Source organism: Pseudogymnoascus verrucosus (genome assembly GCF_001662655.1).
Source record: "Pseudogymnoascus verrucosus strain UAMH 10579 unplaced genomic scaffold scaffold_11, whole genome shotgun sequence".
In the NCBI taxonomy this organism is placed as follows: Eukaryota; Fungi; Ascomycota; class Leotiomycetes; order Thelebolales; family Thelebolaceae; genus Pseudogymnoascus; species Pseudogymnoascus verrucosus.
The window spans coordinates 98,669-111,612 of record NW_017263662.1 but is presented as its reverse complement, the minus strand read 5'-3'; the positions used below and the strand labels follow the sequence as shown (position 1 = coordinate 111,612).

General features: G+C 48.2%; 5 protein-coding genes across 5 annotated transcripts; 3 read left to right on the top strand and 2 right to left on the bottom strand.

Annotated features, from left to right (window-relative positions):
- Window positions 1-273: 273 nt before the first annotated feature.
- VE01_03489 (uncharacterized protein) lies at window positions 274-1,295 on the top strand. Its single transcript, XM_018272978.2, has 3 exons — window positions 274-465; window positions 557-652; window positions 785-1,295. Exons 1-3 carry the CDS (start codon window positions 442-444, stop codon window positions 911-913), a joined length of 249 nt encoding a protein of 82 aa, XP_018132217.1. The 5' UTR covers window positions 274-441; the 3' UTR covers window positions 914-1,295.
- Window positions 1,296-1,592: 297 nt separating this feature from the next.
- VE01_03488 (uncharacterized protein) lies at window positions 1,593-5,068 on the top strand. Its single transcript, XM_018272977.2, has 2 exons — window positions 1,593-2,191; window positions 2,281-5,068. The coding sequence occupies exons 1-2, from the start codon at window positions 1,898-1,900 to the stop codon at window positions 4,699-4,701; spliced, it is 2,715 nt and encodes a 904-aa protein (XP_018132222.1). The 5' UTR covers window positions 1,593-1,897; the 3' UTR covers window positions 4,702-5,068.
- Window positions 5,069-5,242: 174 nt separating this feature from the next.
- On the bottom strand, window positions 5,243-5,497 carry VE01_03487 (uncharacterized protein; the record flags this gene model as incomplete). Its single annotated transcript, XM_018272976.1, has 2 exons — window positions 5,243-5,326; window positions 5,381-5,497. 2 exons carry the CDS (start codon window positions 5,495-5,497, stop codon window positions 5,243-5,245), a joined length of 201 nt encoding a protein of 66 aa, XP_018132219.1.
- Window positions 5,498-6,267: 770 nt separating this feature from the next.
- VE01_03486 (uncharacterized protein) lies at window positions 6,268-7,129 on the top strand (the record flags this gene model as incomplete). The annotated part of the gene is made up of 2 exons (XM_018272975.2): window positions 6,268-7,014; window positions 7,122-7,129. The coding sequence occupies exons 1-2, from the start codon at window positions 6,486-6,488 to the stop codon at window positions 7,127-7,129; spliced, it is 537 nt and encodes a 178-aa protein (XP_018132218.1). The 5' UTR covers window positions 6,268-6,485.
- Window positions 7,130-8,764: 1,635 nt separating this feature from the next.
- VE01_03485 (uncharacterized protein) lies at window positions 8,765-12,944 on the bottom strand. The gene is made up of 3 exons (XM_059463534.1): window positions 12,683-12,944; window positions 11,286-12,373; window positions 8,765-11,225 (listed from the first exon to the last, which is right to left on the bottom strand). Exons 2-3 carry the CDS (start codon window positions 12,322-12,324, stop codon window positions 8,839-8,841), a joined length of 3,426 nt encoding a protein of 1,141 aa, XP_059319857.1. The 5' UTR covers window positions 12,325-12,373; window positions 12,683-12,944; the 3' UTR covers window positions 8,765-8,838.

Below are 12,944 nucleotides of genomic sequence, written 5' to 3'. Positions count from 1 at the left end.
AATTGGGAGGGGAGGGATATGAGAAATTTTTGTATAGTTCGTGTGTTGCTGTATATAGTCGTCTTTGCGGTCTTATTTCACATCTATAGGTAAGTAGATTTTCCGAAATGATCCATGATATATCAATCCCAGCAGCTTAAATCGCCAAAATCAATTTGTAGTCCCTCCCAAGACATTTTGGTGGCACAACCGCCCTTTCACCGCCCACCCATTACCCAATCAGGCAATTTATAACCTTTTCTCAGCCTCGCCACCACCACCACCACACATCCACTTTTCCCTTCACAAAAAAAAGCTTATCATCACGTGTCACCCCACCAAATACAATTTTCAAATAAACAACCTCCCTTCTTGCCCCTCCAACCACCCCCTCTTCTCTCCGCCCTCCACCAGATCCCCCATACTCCAGCTTCATACTTCCCAGTCCGAAGATCAGTCAAGATGCCTATCTCCAAGAAAGCCAGAGTAAGTCCGCCACTCACCCGCCGCACCGCACCGCACACAGAGCGGGGGACGCGTATGAACGGCCAAAGAGATATACTAATGCCTCATCCAGGTCCAGCGCGAGCACAAGAAGGCCGACGCAGCCGGTACCCGCGCCCCAGTCAAGGCCAACGGTCTCCCCGTCAAGGCGCCCAAGGCTACCTCCATCGTATGCCTCTCACTTCCCCTCTGCCTTTTCCCCTCTATCCCCGGTCACGTTCCTGGTGCCTGGTGTGGCGTGGACGTGCTTATCGTGAAAAATCAATGAGGAAGGGGAAATGAAACTAACACCTCCCCCCAGTGCGCAAACTGCCGCAAGGAGATCGTCAGCTCGAATAAGACCCAGCTGCAGGTGCATGCCGAGACGCATGACCAGAAGCTGTGGCCGAAGGAGAAGTGCTGGCCTAATGATTTCCCGGCTGCTGCTTAAGTGAGTCGGGTGCAAGGTGGCGAGGGTGAATGAAGGGAGGGAGTGGGGTGAAGGGTATGGTCAATGTCTGGGATAGATGGTGTTTGCTGGTCTTGCTTGGGGAGAGGCTGGCTGGCGTCTTTAATGACTACTGATATGAAGTTTTATTGTGGGATGGCTGCTGGGGTTTTGTGCTTGTGGTTTGATGTGATCTTGTAGTTGTTCAGGTGCATGTGGGAGAGATTTGATTGCGTGTATATGCTCGAACTCGATACAGTTTGGCACGGCACATCATTGTTAGCCATCTATCTGGGAATAGGCGCAAATATGGCATTATTCCAAAAACGAAATAACAATCCCCTCCCTTTCTCCGCCCAAAAACACAAACACAACACCCATCGAGCGCACCCTCCCTTCTCCTCTCCTCCGCTCCAAGATCTTCAACTTCAGGGGCCAAAATGTTAACGCAATAAAACGGCAAAAGAATTGACAAAAAAACATACAACAGTGGGTATTCGCTGGTGGTCACCCACCCAACTACTAATCCACCGATCTCAAGCTTGTGTATGGCAGAGCGGACGGGATGCCCAATTCTCTTGAGTCTATGGTCGTATGTGCTAGTTACTAGAATGTTGGGCCATATATTACACTAGGAACAGGCAATAGACGCTGGTTGAAGCACAACCAAATCTTGTTATACCACGGAACACCAGCGGAACACCAGCGGCACACCTCTAGAGGCACCATGGAACGGTGAGAGGCTAGTCTGCTTGCGAATAGTGCGAGGGGCGAAAGTAAGCATTACGCGTGGCTTGCCCTGGAAACGCGGGATTTTCAAAATCTATAGAGAAATGTTGTGATGTCATCAAAACTGGTTCGATATATATAGAGGCACAGACCCGACATGGTGGTAACAGATACACACACGCATGCAGGTGACAGATCAAGCTTTCTAAAGACGAGACATCGACTTGGCAGACGCGATGCTTGGGTCGTGATTCGAAGATGCTTCCCCCCGCTAAGCTTCCAAACCGTGGCCCAGCGGTTGAGCTAGTGGCGCTGACCACGCTAGGTATTGCGACGCTGTTCGTCGTGGCCCGGCTGGTTACGCGCCTCGGCATTGTAAAGAGATCGACATTGGATGACTTGATGATTGTCGTTGGCTGGACCTTGGCGCTCGGTGTGACCCTTTCGATTACCATCGGTGTTGCGAAAGGCTTGGGCAGGCATGATGTGGATATTCCACCCCAGTCGCTAGACGATTTGAGGAAGTGCGAGTATACGTTTTCCGTACTTTATGTGCGTATTCTGTGGTGGTCTCCTATGAGGAGGATGAACGGAGGAAGCTGCATGTAGTGAAAATGAGAGTTGTAACTAATAACTCATAGAACCCCGCGCTTATGGCGACGAAGACAAGCATATTAATATTCTATCTATGCCTATCAAAGAATATGAAATATTTCCGGCTAGCCACATATTTAACGATTGCGGTGGTTATCATAGCCGGCACGATTTTGACATTCTTCAATATATTCGTCTGTGATCCGATCACCAAGACTTTCAGCAACAGCTCAACGCAAAAGTGCATACGGCTCGTCACTCTTTACTTTGCCGCCTCGCCCACAAACGTCGCAACTGACATTGTGATTCTAATACTTCCAATACCCATCCTCACCGGAATGCAGCTGCCTCGGAAGCAAAAGGTTATTCTAGTTTTTACATTCGCACTAGGGATATTCGTAATGATTGTCGATGTGATTCGGATTAATGCTCTGCAAAATACCATATTGATCATCACTGCTGGGGGCCCTGTGCCAACAACGACGGATTCCCTCGAAGACACTACAGACTTTGCATATCTCGTGTCGCCTGCACTAATGTGGTCAGCTGTGGAAATTAATGTTGGGATTATCTGTGCTTGCATCCCGACGTTGAGGCCGTTGGTGAAAAGGGTGGTGCCATGGCTTATTGAGCAGGTCGGAAGTCACAGCAGTGATGGGTTATCGAAGCCGAAGCCGAAGCCGTGGCCTGAGAATCAGACTTTAGATGTTCAAGTTACCACAAATGGAAGTTGGGGTGTCACGGCGCCCACCGAGGACAGACCGATCCACCCAGACGCTCGTGATTCGGATATCCAGTTGGAGTTTCTTACAGAGAACAATATCGCGGCTCAAGAACAGACTTTAGATGTTCAGGTTACCACAAATGGAAGTTGGGGTGTCACGGCGCCCACCGAGGACAGACCGATCCACCCGGACGCTCGTGATTCGGATATCCAGTTAGAGTTTCTTACAGAGAACAATATCGCGGCTCGAGAACAGACGTTGCTTTCCGTTCAACCAACCGGAACCGCCGTCTACTTTGGCTTCGTTAACCTTCAACCCCCAAAATGCATGCTAAGGATGTCTGTTAGTGACTCGTGGAAATATTGCAGCGTGGTCACTATCCTATTCTTCTTGTGGGGGTTCTCTAACGGGCTTCTTAACGCTCTAAACATTCAGATCTCGACCATCGCACAGCTAACTTTTAAACAATCTTTATCCCTAAGTACAGCTTTTTACGGCGGCTATATTATAGGCCCATTCACCGTCGGATGGTACGCTCTAAAGGAAGGAGGATTCAAAATAATTTTCATTGTTAGCCTCTGCATCTATGGCATTGGATCCCTTATGCTTTGGCCCTCCGCATCCTTCATCTCCTTGCCAGGCTTCCTCGTCTCAAATGTCGTTGCTGCCATCGGCCTGTCATCCCTCGAAATGGCCGCGAATTCTTTTATCACTCTCTGCGGGCCTCCACAGTATGGCGAAATGCGGCTTCTTTTTGCGCAGGCCATGCAAGCACTCGGGGCAACAGTCAGTGAGCTAATCGCCGACAAAGCCTTCGCCCCACTCATTCAAACGAAGAAGAACTTAATCCACGTACAGTGGACCTACTTTACCATCGCGCTCTTCACCATCGTCATCGCGCTCTTCTACCACTACATGCCGCTCCCCGAGGCAAGCGACGACGATCTGCAAGAAGAGCTCCAGCCAGACCTCCTGCCAATGAACAGGATGGTTAAGACGACCTCGTTGACGCACATAGGTGGCATTAGAGTCGTGTTTCTGACCCTTGCCCTTGGTGTTATGGTACAATCTATCTACATTCTCTCACAAGTAGCTTTTGATACCTGGTACATCTACGTACTCGCCCCGCCGCCCGCAGAACACAAGATCGACGGCCTCAATCTGTCACCTAGAAACTACCTCCTCCTGGCCTACAGCTTGAAGTTCTTCTCGCGAGTCATAGGTGGAGCCCTCTGTTTTGTGATGTGGCCGCGGCTCATCCTTCTACTCTCCCTTGCTGGTGCCCTAACATTCACCATCGCCTTTGTTGCTCTCCCAGAGGGCAGGGCAGCTAAAGACCCAAACTTGGTCGCTGGGCTCGGAATGATGGTGTTCTTCTTTTTAGCACCCGTTTTCCCCCTTGTCTATTCGATAACGCTAAGGGGAATGGGGAAGAATACGAGGTTAGCGGCGGCAATGCTGACGGCCTCGATTAGTTTAGGGGCGGTGGGCCCGTGGATTATATTTGGGGCGATGAGAAAATGGAGGTTGAGGGAATCGTTTTGGGTCATAATTTTTTGGCTTGGCATCGCGCTGGTGTTTCCGGTGTATCTCTCTGTGTCGAAGAAGGCAAGGTCTGTTGTGGATTGGAAGGTCAAGGATAGAAGGGGGGAAGAGAGGCCTAAGTCGCAGAGACGACAGAACGGGGTTCTCACTAGGAGACGAAGGAGTGATGAAGATGAGGAGCGAGGATGGGGACGTTAGAGGTGTTGGGGCAGCTGAGGTGAAGAGAAGATGAGGAGGGCAAATGAGGTGAGTACGGAGAAGTTGTGGTTAGGGAGTGGGCTGGTTGAGAGCTGATATGTTACGCTATTGACGGAGATGACGATCATGACTGATGACAAGAAATTTTTCATTGCTATAGCTGTTGTATGGCAATATATGGGAATAGGGGGGTGGTTAAGTTGGATAGGCAGGAGTGTATATGTATTTTATGGGATATAAGGCAGTGGCGCTAGAGAATGCTATTAAAAAAGGCGCAGATAGCGAAGTAGAGGATAGAGGAGTTGAGGGCGGTCCTTCGGATTCTCATGGGAATACCTCTAGATGATAGCACTTCTTTTGTCGGGTAAAGGGACATAAAAGTTACCTTGTTAAATAATAAGGAAATGAATGTTTTCTCCTAAATTATAACCTCGCCCTACCAATAGTAAGAAACCTCGAGGCGGGCAGGATGCTCTCTACATACTGCATTTTAAGAATAGAAACCCCTCAATTTTAAATGCGTATTTATTCATATAAGAATCTAAAACGCGTCAGCGGCATGATACAAGTCCGGACGTTTAAGCTGCATCGTTTCAGCCCTTTCCTCGGCCGACGGCGGGCACAACTTGCTTAGCTTTAGCAAGTCCTACTAATCTGGACATCGCCATCTACGGCTAACATAACATGATCCTGTAAACTCTTCGTCTTCGAGAAGGATAAACTCGACTAGCTGCTGCACGGCGCCTACGGGACCTGGTACGTCGTAGTTAAAGGCAGCGTGCATAGCCAGGGCCATATTGAGTTCCCCTACTGGCAAAACGACGCAGCCCTCCGGCACTGGGAACCGCTAGGCAGTAGCACGAACCCGCTAACTCGATGTGGGAGGGCGGGGGGTAGGCAGGCCGTAGGGCGTTCAGTTTTGAGTGCGACAATGTGTTCACTGTAGACATCTATCTGCAGGGCGCTGTAAGGCTAAGTCTTAGTAGAAGATCGATAATACAGAGCCTTTTTTGTCATATCAACTTCACCGTAACTGTTGTAGAACCTGAGTCGTTCGGAGTTCGCTATAGCGACATTCAGGAGCCTTATCCAGAAACCTTCCAGTGGATTTTTCATGATCCAAAAGAAAAAATTGAGGATTGGGACAACTTCGCGAAATGGTTAGGCGAACAACGGTTGGGCGAAGACGATGGGTTGTATTGGATTGAGGGCAAGGCCGGCTCAGGAAAATCTACCTTGATGCGTTACATTTTCGATAATAAACAGACGCGATTGCTCCTTCGGAAGTGGTCATGCGAAGATGAGCCACTACTCGTTAGTTTCTTCTTCTGGAGGAGTGGTAAGATTGAGGACCAAGCATCGCATGATGACTCCAGCGATCACTACTATATGACATTCTCGATAAAAAGAAACATCCAATCAAAGACGTGTGCGAGGACGCATGGCAGATGATAGAGTCATCAAAAAATCCTGACAAACTACGACGGAACTGGTGGAATTTCGAAAGGACCCATAAAGCATTTAATAACCTCTGCAAAGTCGATTTGGGTAAGGTATGCTTGTTCATCGATGGTCTTGATGAGTGTACCGGAAACGACAGGGAGACAATCAAGATTTTAAGATCTATCATTCAAAAATCCGCTGATGTCAAGGTTTGCGTATCAAGTCGCCCTGAAACCGTCTTTATGGACCAGTTTAATAATAATCCAAAGCGTCGACCCTAAGACTTGACATCTGACGGCATTAATCTTTACGTTTCCGGCATTCTTCATAACGACGAGAAAATGAAAACTCTTTACCATGATGAGAAAGCAGAGGCTCTAAAATTAGAGGAGGAGATTGTGTCTGCAGCGAACGGCGTCTTTCTCTGGGTTGAGCTTGTCCTGAATTCCCTTATAACTGGTCTCGGAAATCTTGATGACATCGCACAACTAAGGGAACGATTAGTTAGGGTGCCACCGGAAATCGAAGAACTTTATAAGCACATGCTTAAGAATATCGACGGAATATATGCAGAGGATGCTGCTCGTATCTTCGGAATAATGTCGATAGCGCAGCACAGTCTAAAAAGGCCGATATTTGACAGTCAGAGATACAGAGATCTTACATTCCGAATTCCAGGATTAACAGCTTTAGAACTGTCTCTCGCGCTCGATAAGAACCAAGATTTTGCGATAAATCCCTCTCCAATCGATAAACATGACTTAGAATTGCGGATGAAACAACTTGATATTAAACTACGAAAATCTTGTGCTGGACTTCTAGAGGTGTCAGGCGGAGGACATTTTCGAAGAAGCCAAGAGGAAGTTCCTGGTACATTCTCAATGAATGCATCGGCAACAATTTTATATCATCACAGGACCGCTAAGGACCTTTTAGATGGCAAAAATATACAAGATCTAATGGTAAAAACTCAACAGGGAGATAGATTCAGTCCGAGCACGGCTTTGTTTCGAGCTCGGTTGGTGATATACCAGTCCTTGTGGAAACCAATTGTACCCTCTAAGCAATTAGAAAAACAAGTAAAACCAGTGGAGGACATTATAAAATCCGTAGACACAACCCTTATTCTAGCCCATCAAGCTGAAAATGAAACGAGTGAGGGCCAGGTTGAGTTTATTGACAAATTGGACATGACGATAGACCGACTATGGTATTGCAAAAATTAGAAACATTGGGGAGAACACATTAACTTCCACTGTAACTTCTGCCGCCCTGACTGGCGAGATGATTTCCTTGCAGTAGCTGTGACCTATGGACTGCATAGTTACGTAGCACAGAAGCTGGGGAATGGCAATTCTATCCTCCGCAGAAAAAAGGGCCGGCCATATCTTGACTATGCACTTTACCACACAGTAGGCAATCCAGGGGTTTATAGCCCAGATATGGTAAATGTATTGCTTGATCATGGTGCGAAACCCAATCAGAAGTTCGACGGAAGGTCGCCGTGGCATATCTTCTTGCATAATGGATTGGACTATCCCGAGACAGCATACCAAATTGCAGAACTCCTTTTACAGCATGGTGCTGATCCTTCTGTAAGTACTATATACAAATAACTCATTATTAGGGAAATTCACCAATTCACTAAAAGATAGCTAAGGTGGTCGTTAAAGAATGTATACAAAGCCCATTCACTCAGACTCTAAGCTCAAAGAAGGTGCTCGCTTGGATTTCCGAGTATCACCACTGAAGACAGAAGATAAGAAACGTAACCTACTGCACCAACTGCTTGGTTTCGGATAGGAAATGGTCTAAGAATACGGGGTTGTGTTATATGATTTAATGGCTATTTATCCGCGTGGATGTACTGGTGTGCTGTGTCGTGATCGGAAGACGGTGGATATGGGGGGGCGGAGTCTTAATAGCACAATACGGCAGACAAAGCAGGTATATTTAAATACCAGATTTATAGAATATCAATGCGCCCTCGAATAAAACATTTATAACAGATCAATGCGCCATAAATAACCAAGCAAACGCAGGATACACGGCCCGTTCTCGAATAAACCCAGCACACAAAAGAAACCCAACTTCCAGACCCCATAAACAAAACTCCCTTATCAAAGCCCACTTTAAAATATATTTCAAGTATCTGGCGATACAAACAATCCACCGCCTCCTTGTCTTTCTGCAGGAGGTGCTACCGGTGTCCCTGGCGCTCTGGTCCTTGTTCGACCTCCTGCTCCCCTCGCTGACTTAGCTGGCCTCTGCCCAGCCGGTGCAGCCGCAGCTGCGCGCTTCGGCGGCCGCGGTGCTCTCTTCGCTGCCTTACCTTGTACGGTTTCTTCCGAGTTTGCCTGTTGCCTCCTCACCACCAGTCCCGCTGCCCTCTGCTGCTCGTTTGCTGTGTTGAAACGCGGGTCGAGCAAAGTATGTGGTGCTTTATCTGCCGTTGGTCGGTTTCTGGCGAGGTATTGCGACACTACCGATAGTTGTTGAGTAGCTCCCCAGGTCTTAGCGCCTTCGTTATCCATGTCGACTTGGTCGTAGCCTGTCTTGGAGCTGCGGACGCGGCCAGCGCTCACAGCGCTGAAGATGAGCAAGTCATCGTCGTTGTCCACCCCGCAACCCTTTGTGCCGTCGGGGCAGATACTGCGATGCCACTAAGTTCAGTTAGCAAGATTCTATATAGTATTATAAGCATGGTGAAGTGGAAGAATAAACAGAAAGGTAGGGGCCCACGGAAAGTTGAAATCCTTGTATGCTTAAATAACAAACTGGACAGATAAATGTCGACTTCTGTGGCTTCTTCGATCCACCATAGAGCACTGCGGGGAGCATTTTTACGGCTGCATTCCACTCTTTAGGGAGGGATATAAAATATTCTGGAATTGTGTTTGCGGGCAGACGCCTCCGAGGTAGAATGCCAGTAGTTGTGGTTCTAATAGTGGTACCTGGGACTAGAGCTTTCGGGGCTGGAGCTTTTGGGACTGGGGGTCTGGCTGGGTTATTACCTTCAGTTTGACGTGTACCAGCTCCTTGTCCACCGCCGGTGTTTGCACCATTTCCCTGACGGCTGTGACCAGTAGTGCTTTGATGTCCACCATCGCCATCATCATCACTTGGAGGATCACTGTCAATGTAATTATAAGTGCCATCATGACCCAGCTCGTCCTCATCATCGTTGATATGGTTATGGGCGTGATCAACCCACTTTTTCTTAGCTTCAAGTTCAATTTCACGTGTGCTCGGCGAAATGTCTTCGTCACGGAAGATGACGTCGCAGCCTGGGTATGTGCAATGCGCCTTAAGATGCCTCGTGAGATGTCGTTGGAGCCGCTCCTCGCCCCGTTTCTCATGCATGGAAAGATCCATCCCGCAGACGTTGGCCTGGCATATGTACTTGAGTCTGTCTTCGCCGGAGATGTGCTTCTTGTGGTGGGCGTCCAGAGTCCCTTCCTTTGCCATTTCAAGCAAACTAGCGTCGCAGCCAGAGTAACGACACTCGTATGGTCTTGGGTTTGGGTTGCGAGGCCTGTAATGAAGATCAGGGACCCCAGCCAGGGCACATAGCTTCCAGTACGTCAACTCCCGGTCATCTTTGGAACAGCCTGCTGCAGCCCAAAGATCTCGTTGTCGGCCCCGGCCGGCAGAGGAGCCTTTACACAGATTGCGGTGGTTCGTAACATCATCCGCGCTGCCGAGTCTAGAAATTTCAATGGCGCAGAATTTACAATATGCCGGTTCGCTTGGCGCACGATTCCTCCCAGAGCAGGCGCGTGTGTGTTGAATAAGTTGGGCGGGAGTGGTAAAATTGGCCAAGTCCACGCTACAGTTCTGGCAGTACAATATGGTATCGCCCTCAACAACAGTTACTCGCGCGACTTGAGCTGGGCTGGAACTGGCTGGAGGAGTTGCTGCCAAAGGCCTAGCTGAGGCGGTAGGCCTCTGGGGCGTTTTCCCGGTTTGCTTTGTATATCTAATATCTGCATGGCTAGCAAGATGAGATTTTCTCTCTGCATGAGTGGCCGAATTGAAGCTAATTCCACAAAAACCACAGGAATGCAGTCCGTCCACATGACCTGCAAAATGGGAGTCTCGCTGTTCTTTGGTGGTGAAGGATATGGTCTTATCACACATGCCACAGTATGTCCCACGGGCCAATATTAGTCTTTCCAATTCTCCATTGCGTGCTTGCAGTCGTCGAACTTCAGCGAGACTAATATCGTTCGCAAACACACCTGGCGTTGTGGGCCCAGTAACCAACTGCTCCTCAACTGACTTGCCATATCTTGGTGGCTCCGGACTTCCCGAGTGGGGTTCGTGGGCAGACTGCGCTTTGTGGTACGCACCCACGCGAAGGTCATCTTGTTCTAGATTCTTCTCTGTTTCAACCATATATTCTCGAAATTGGCTAGGGTCGAAAGTGCTCCCATTCGTAGCAGGCGTCGTTCGACCACGACGCCCGCTAGGCGGCTGTCGAGGATTATCCTGTAAAGTGGCAAGAACAGATTCCATGGAGGCAAGTGGTGGAAGTGAGACCGGCGGAGGCAAGGCGGCATTGTTCGTGTTTGTGCCAGGGGTGTTGACATTTGGTGGTGGTGCGGAGGGCCCGCCCTGTTCTTCATCGTCCCCCTCATTGCCTCTGGGTGGCGAAGCTCCACCTCTAAGTCCTCCATCGAAGCCATCAACCCAAGAAGGATTATGGAGGCTTGATGGCAAACCATAATCTCCGTCAGAGTGTTCAAGCATGCTCATATCATTCATAATAACATCTTCCATGTCACTGAAATGCCCAGAGTTTAGTTGCGAATCATCGTCATCACCATCATTGACATCCCCTGAAATTTGGGACGGTCCTGCGCCACCACGAAGAGCTAGAAACTCCTTGAACGACGGGAGGTCAGGTTCGGGTTTGTCAAACCCAAAATCATAGCTGTCCACGCCGCGGAAAGCATTACGATTACCCCCGCATCTCCTTGTTGGCTGAGGATATAGCTCTTCGTCAATCCGGTTCTGCTCTCGGATTAGATCAGAGACCTCTTCTGGGATGTCCTTGTAGGGCCTTTTTGCCTTCGGTTCTGGAGTATGTTAGCTTCTAGTGCCTGTCTATTATATCAATGTGGCACCGCATAACTTACTTCGCAGAGTCGGATATCCATAAGCTCTCTCGTGGTAGTTATCCAAGAATTCCAAGTCGGCCTCTGCGCCGTATATTCCAGGCAGTATGCTGTAATCGGGTTCAATTTTTTCTCGAGCGTCATCCTCATTCTTTCTAGCGTTGAGAATGTTGGTCAAAGTCAGAGGCTCAACAGGAAGGCCAAAGTAAACCATGCAAAATTTCGTTGCAGCATTGTTTTTTACTCCCTTGAACGCGTCGTTGTCGAGGTTATCAAAATATAGCAACTGGTCTCTCACTTGCAACATGGCAAGCATAGAATGCTCTCCCGAAGCCGCCAAGCGGCGGATTTGGTCTTCAAGAAAAGTCTTCTTCATAAGATCCATAAGCGACTGATTGCGGTTGTTACCTCCATAATCGGCGAGAAGTTTTCGGAATTCGGCTAGCTTATCGACCCAGATTTGATCCGAAGGAGTTATATTGGGCATTAAACGCATTTTAAGTCCTTCTTCGATCTGCTTGGCTTCGTCTTCGGTTCTTTGTTTGTGAGTTTCGGAGTCGATTGTTTCTGCGAGTGTCATCTGATCAGGCTTCTTCCCAAAGATAGTCGGATCGATCCAGAAATGAAAAATCGGAAGCTCCCCATCCTCCAAAGATAAAAAGGCGAGATGGGCAATATTGCGAGGGCCTGTCCACACCTGTCCCCCTGGAAGGAGTTCCTTGGTTTGGAATTTAACCACATCGCGTTTTCCTCGTAATTTTGTCTCAATGTGATAGTCCCCAGTGCGGAAGACTTTGACACCCAACATTCGCAGAGCTTCTGCATGAAAAACATATCCTTCCTGAGCTTCGAGGGCTTTGTCGCGCAGAGTCTCCTGGTAGGCTTCTGGCGAAGGAATATAGTCACCTCTCCATCTTAACGGCTTGCCAGAGAACATGGTATACTTAACTTCTCCCTTCTCGTTTCGACTCTCAACAAATAGCTTTCCAGGACCATTGTCTAATCCATCATCTATTGGTGGATCTGCGCCGTCGGTCGCGGTCATGTACGGCGCCTGCATATCTTCCAATTGTGGCAAAATTTGAAATGTAGTAAATTGAAAACATTCGCTGATATTGTTTGACAAGAAAATCAACTTTAGGTATCGAAGAGGCCATGGTCAAAATAACATAGAATAGGACCAAGTGTAACAAAGCAAAGTATCAAAGAAAGGATTTCGGACAGAATAGGACTGAAGAAGGAAGGGGTACTTCCTCTGAGCTCACCGTCCCTTTGAATAAATTTTGGTTTCAGGAAATTGTGACAAGACTGTGAAGGAGCATAAAGAAAGAATGTCCGGAATTGTCCAAGAGAATGAAGGCGACCATGATGGGTATTCTTCTTCTTTTGGCGCCGGCAAAATAACAAAGACCACTTACGTTGGCAATTCTCTAACAAAGACATGCTGAGATGGTTTCGATTCGAGATAATGTGGAGGTACAGATAGACAACGCTTTGGGATGTCAAACTCAAATTACCTCAAGAACTGACAGCTGATAATGGTTTTCGACGTCGCAAAATTCTGTATCCGGTGCCATTGAATCTATGAATGCAAAACCAGGCAGCTGCCCAAACCGCGCGATGGTGGATGACAGCACTGTTGGTCCCGTATATTGAGGCATTAGTCACGTGGATCGATTA

Bases quoted from the DNA above. Each gene is read 5' to 3' on its own strand.
- VE01_03489 (XM_018272978.2), top strand. From the start codon at position 442: ATGCCTATCTCCAAGAAAGCCAGA. The intron at 466-556 runs GTAAGTCCGCCA...TGCCTCATCCAG, and splicing joins CTATCTCCAAGAAAGCCAGA to GTCCAGCGCGAGCACAAGAA. The intron at 653-784 runs GTATGCCTCTCA...ACCTCCCCCCAG, and splicing joins CGCCCAAGGCTACCTCCATC to TGCGCAAACTGCCGCAAGGA.
- VE01_03488 (XM_018272977.2), top strand. From the start codon at position 1,898: ATGCTTCCCCCCGCTAAGCTTCCAAACCGTGGCCCAGCGGTTGAGCTA. The intron at 2,192-2,280 runs GTGCGTATTCTG...AATAACTCATAG, and splicing joins ATACGTTTTCCGTACTTTAT to AACCCCGCGCTTATGGCGAC.
- VE01_03485 (XM_059463534.1), bottom strand. From the start codon at position 12,324: ATGCAGGCGCCGTACATGACCGCGACCGACGGCGCAGATCCACCAATA. The intron at 11,226-11,285 runs GTAAGTTATGCG...AACATACTCCAG, and splicing joins TGGATATCCGACTCTGCGAA to AACCGAAGGCAAAAAGGCCC.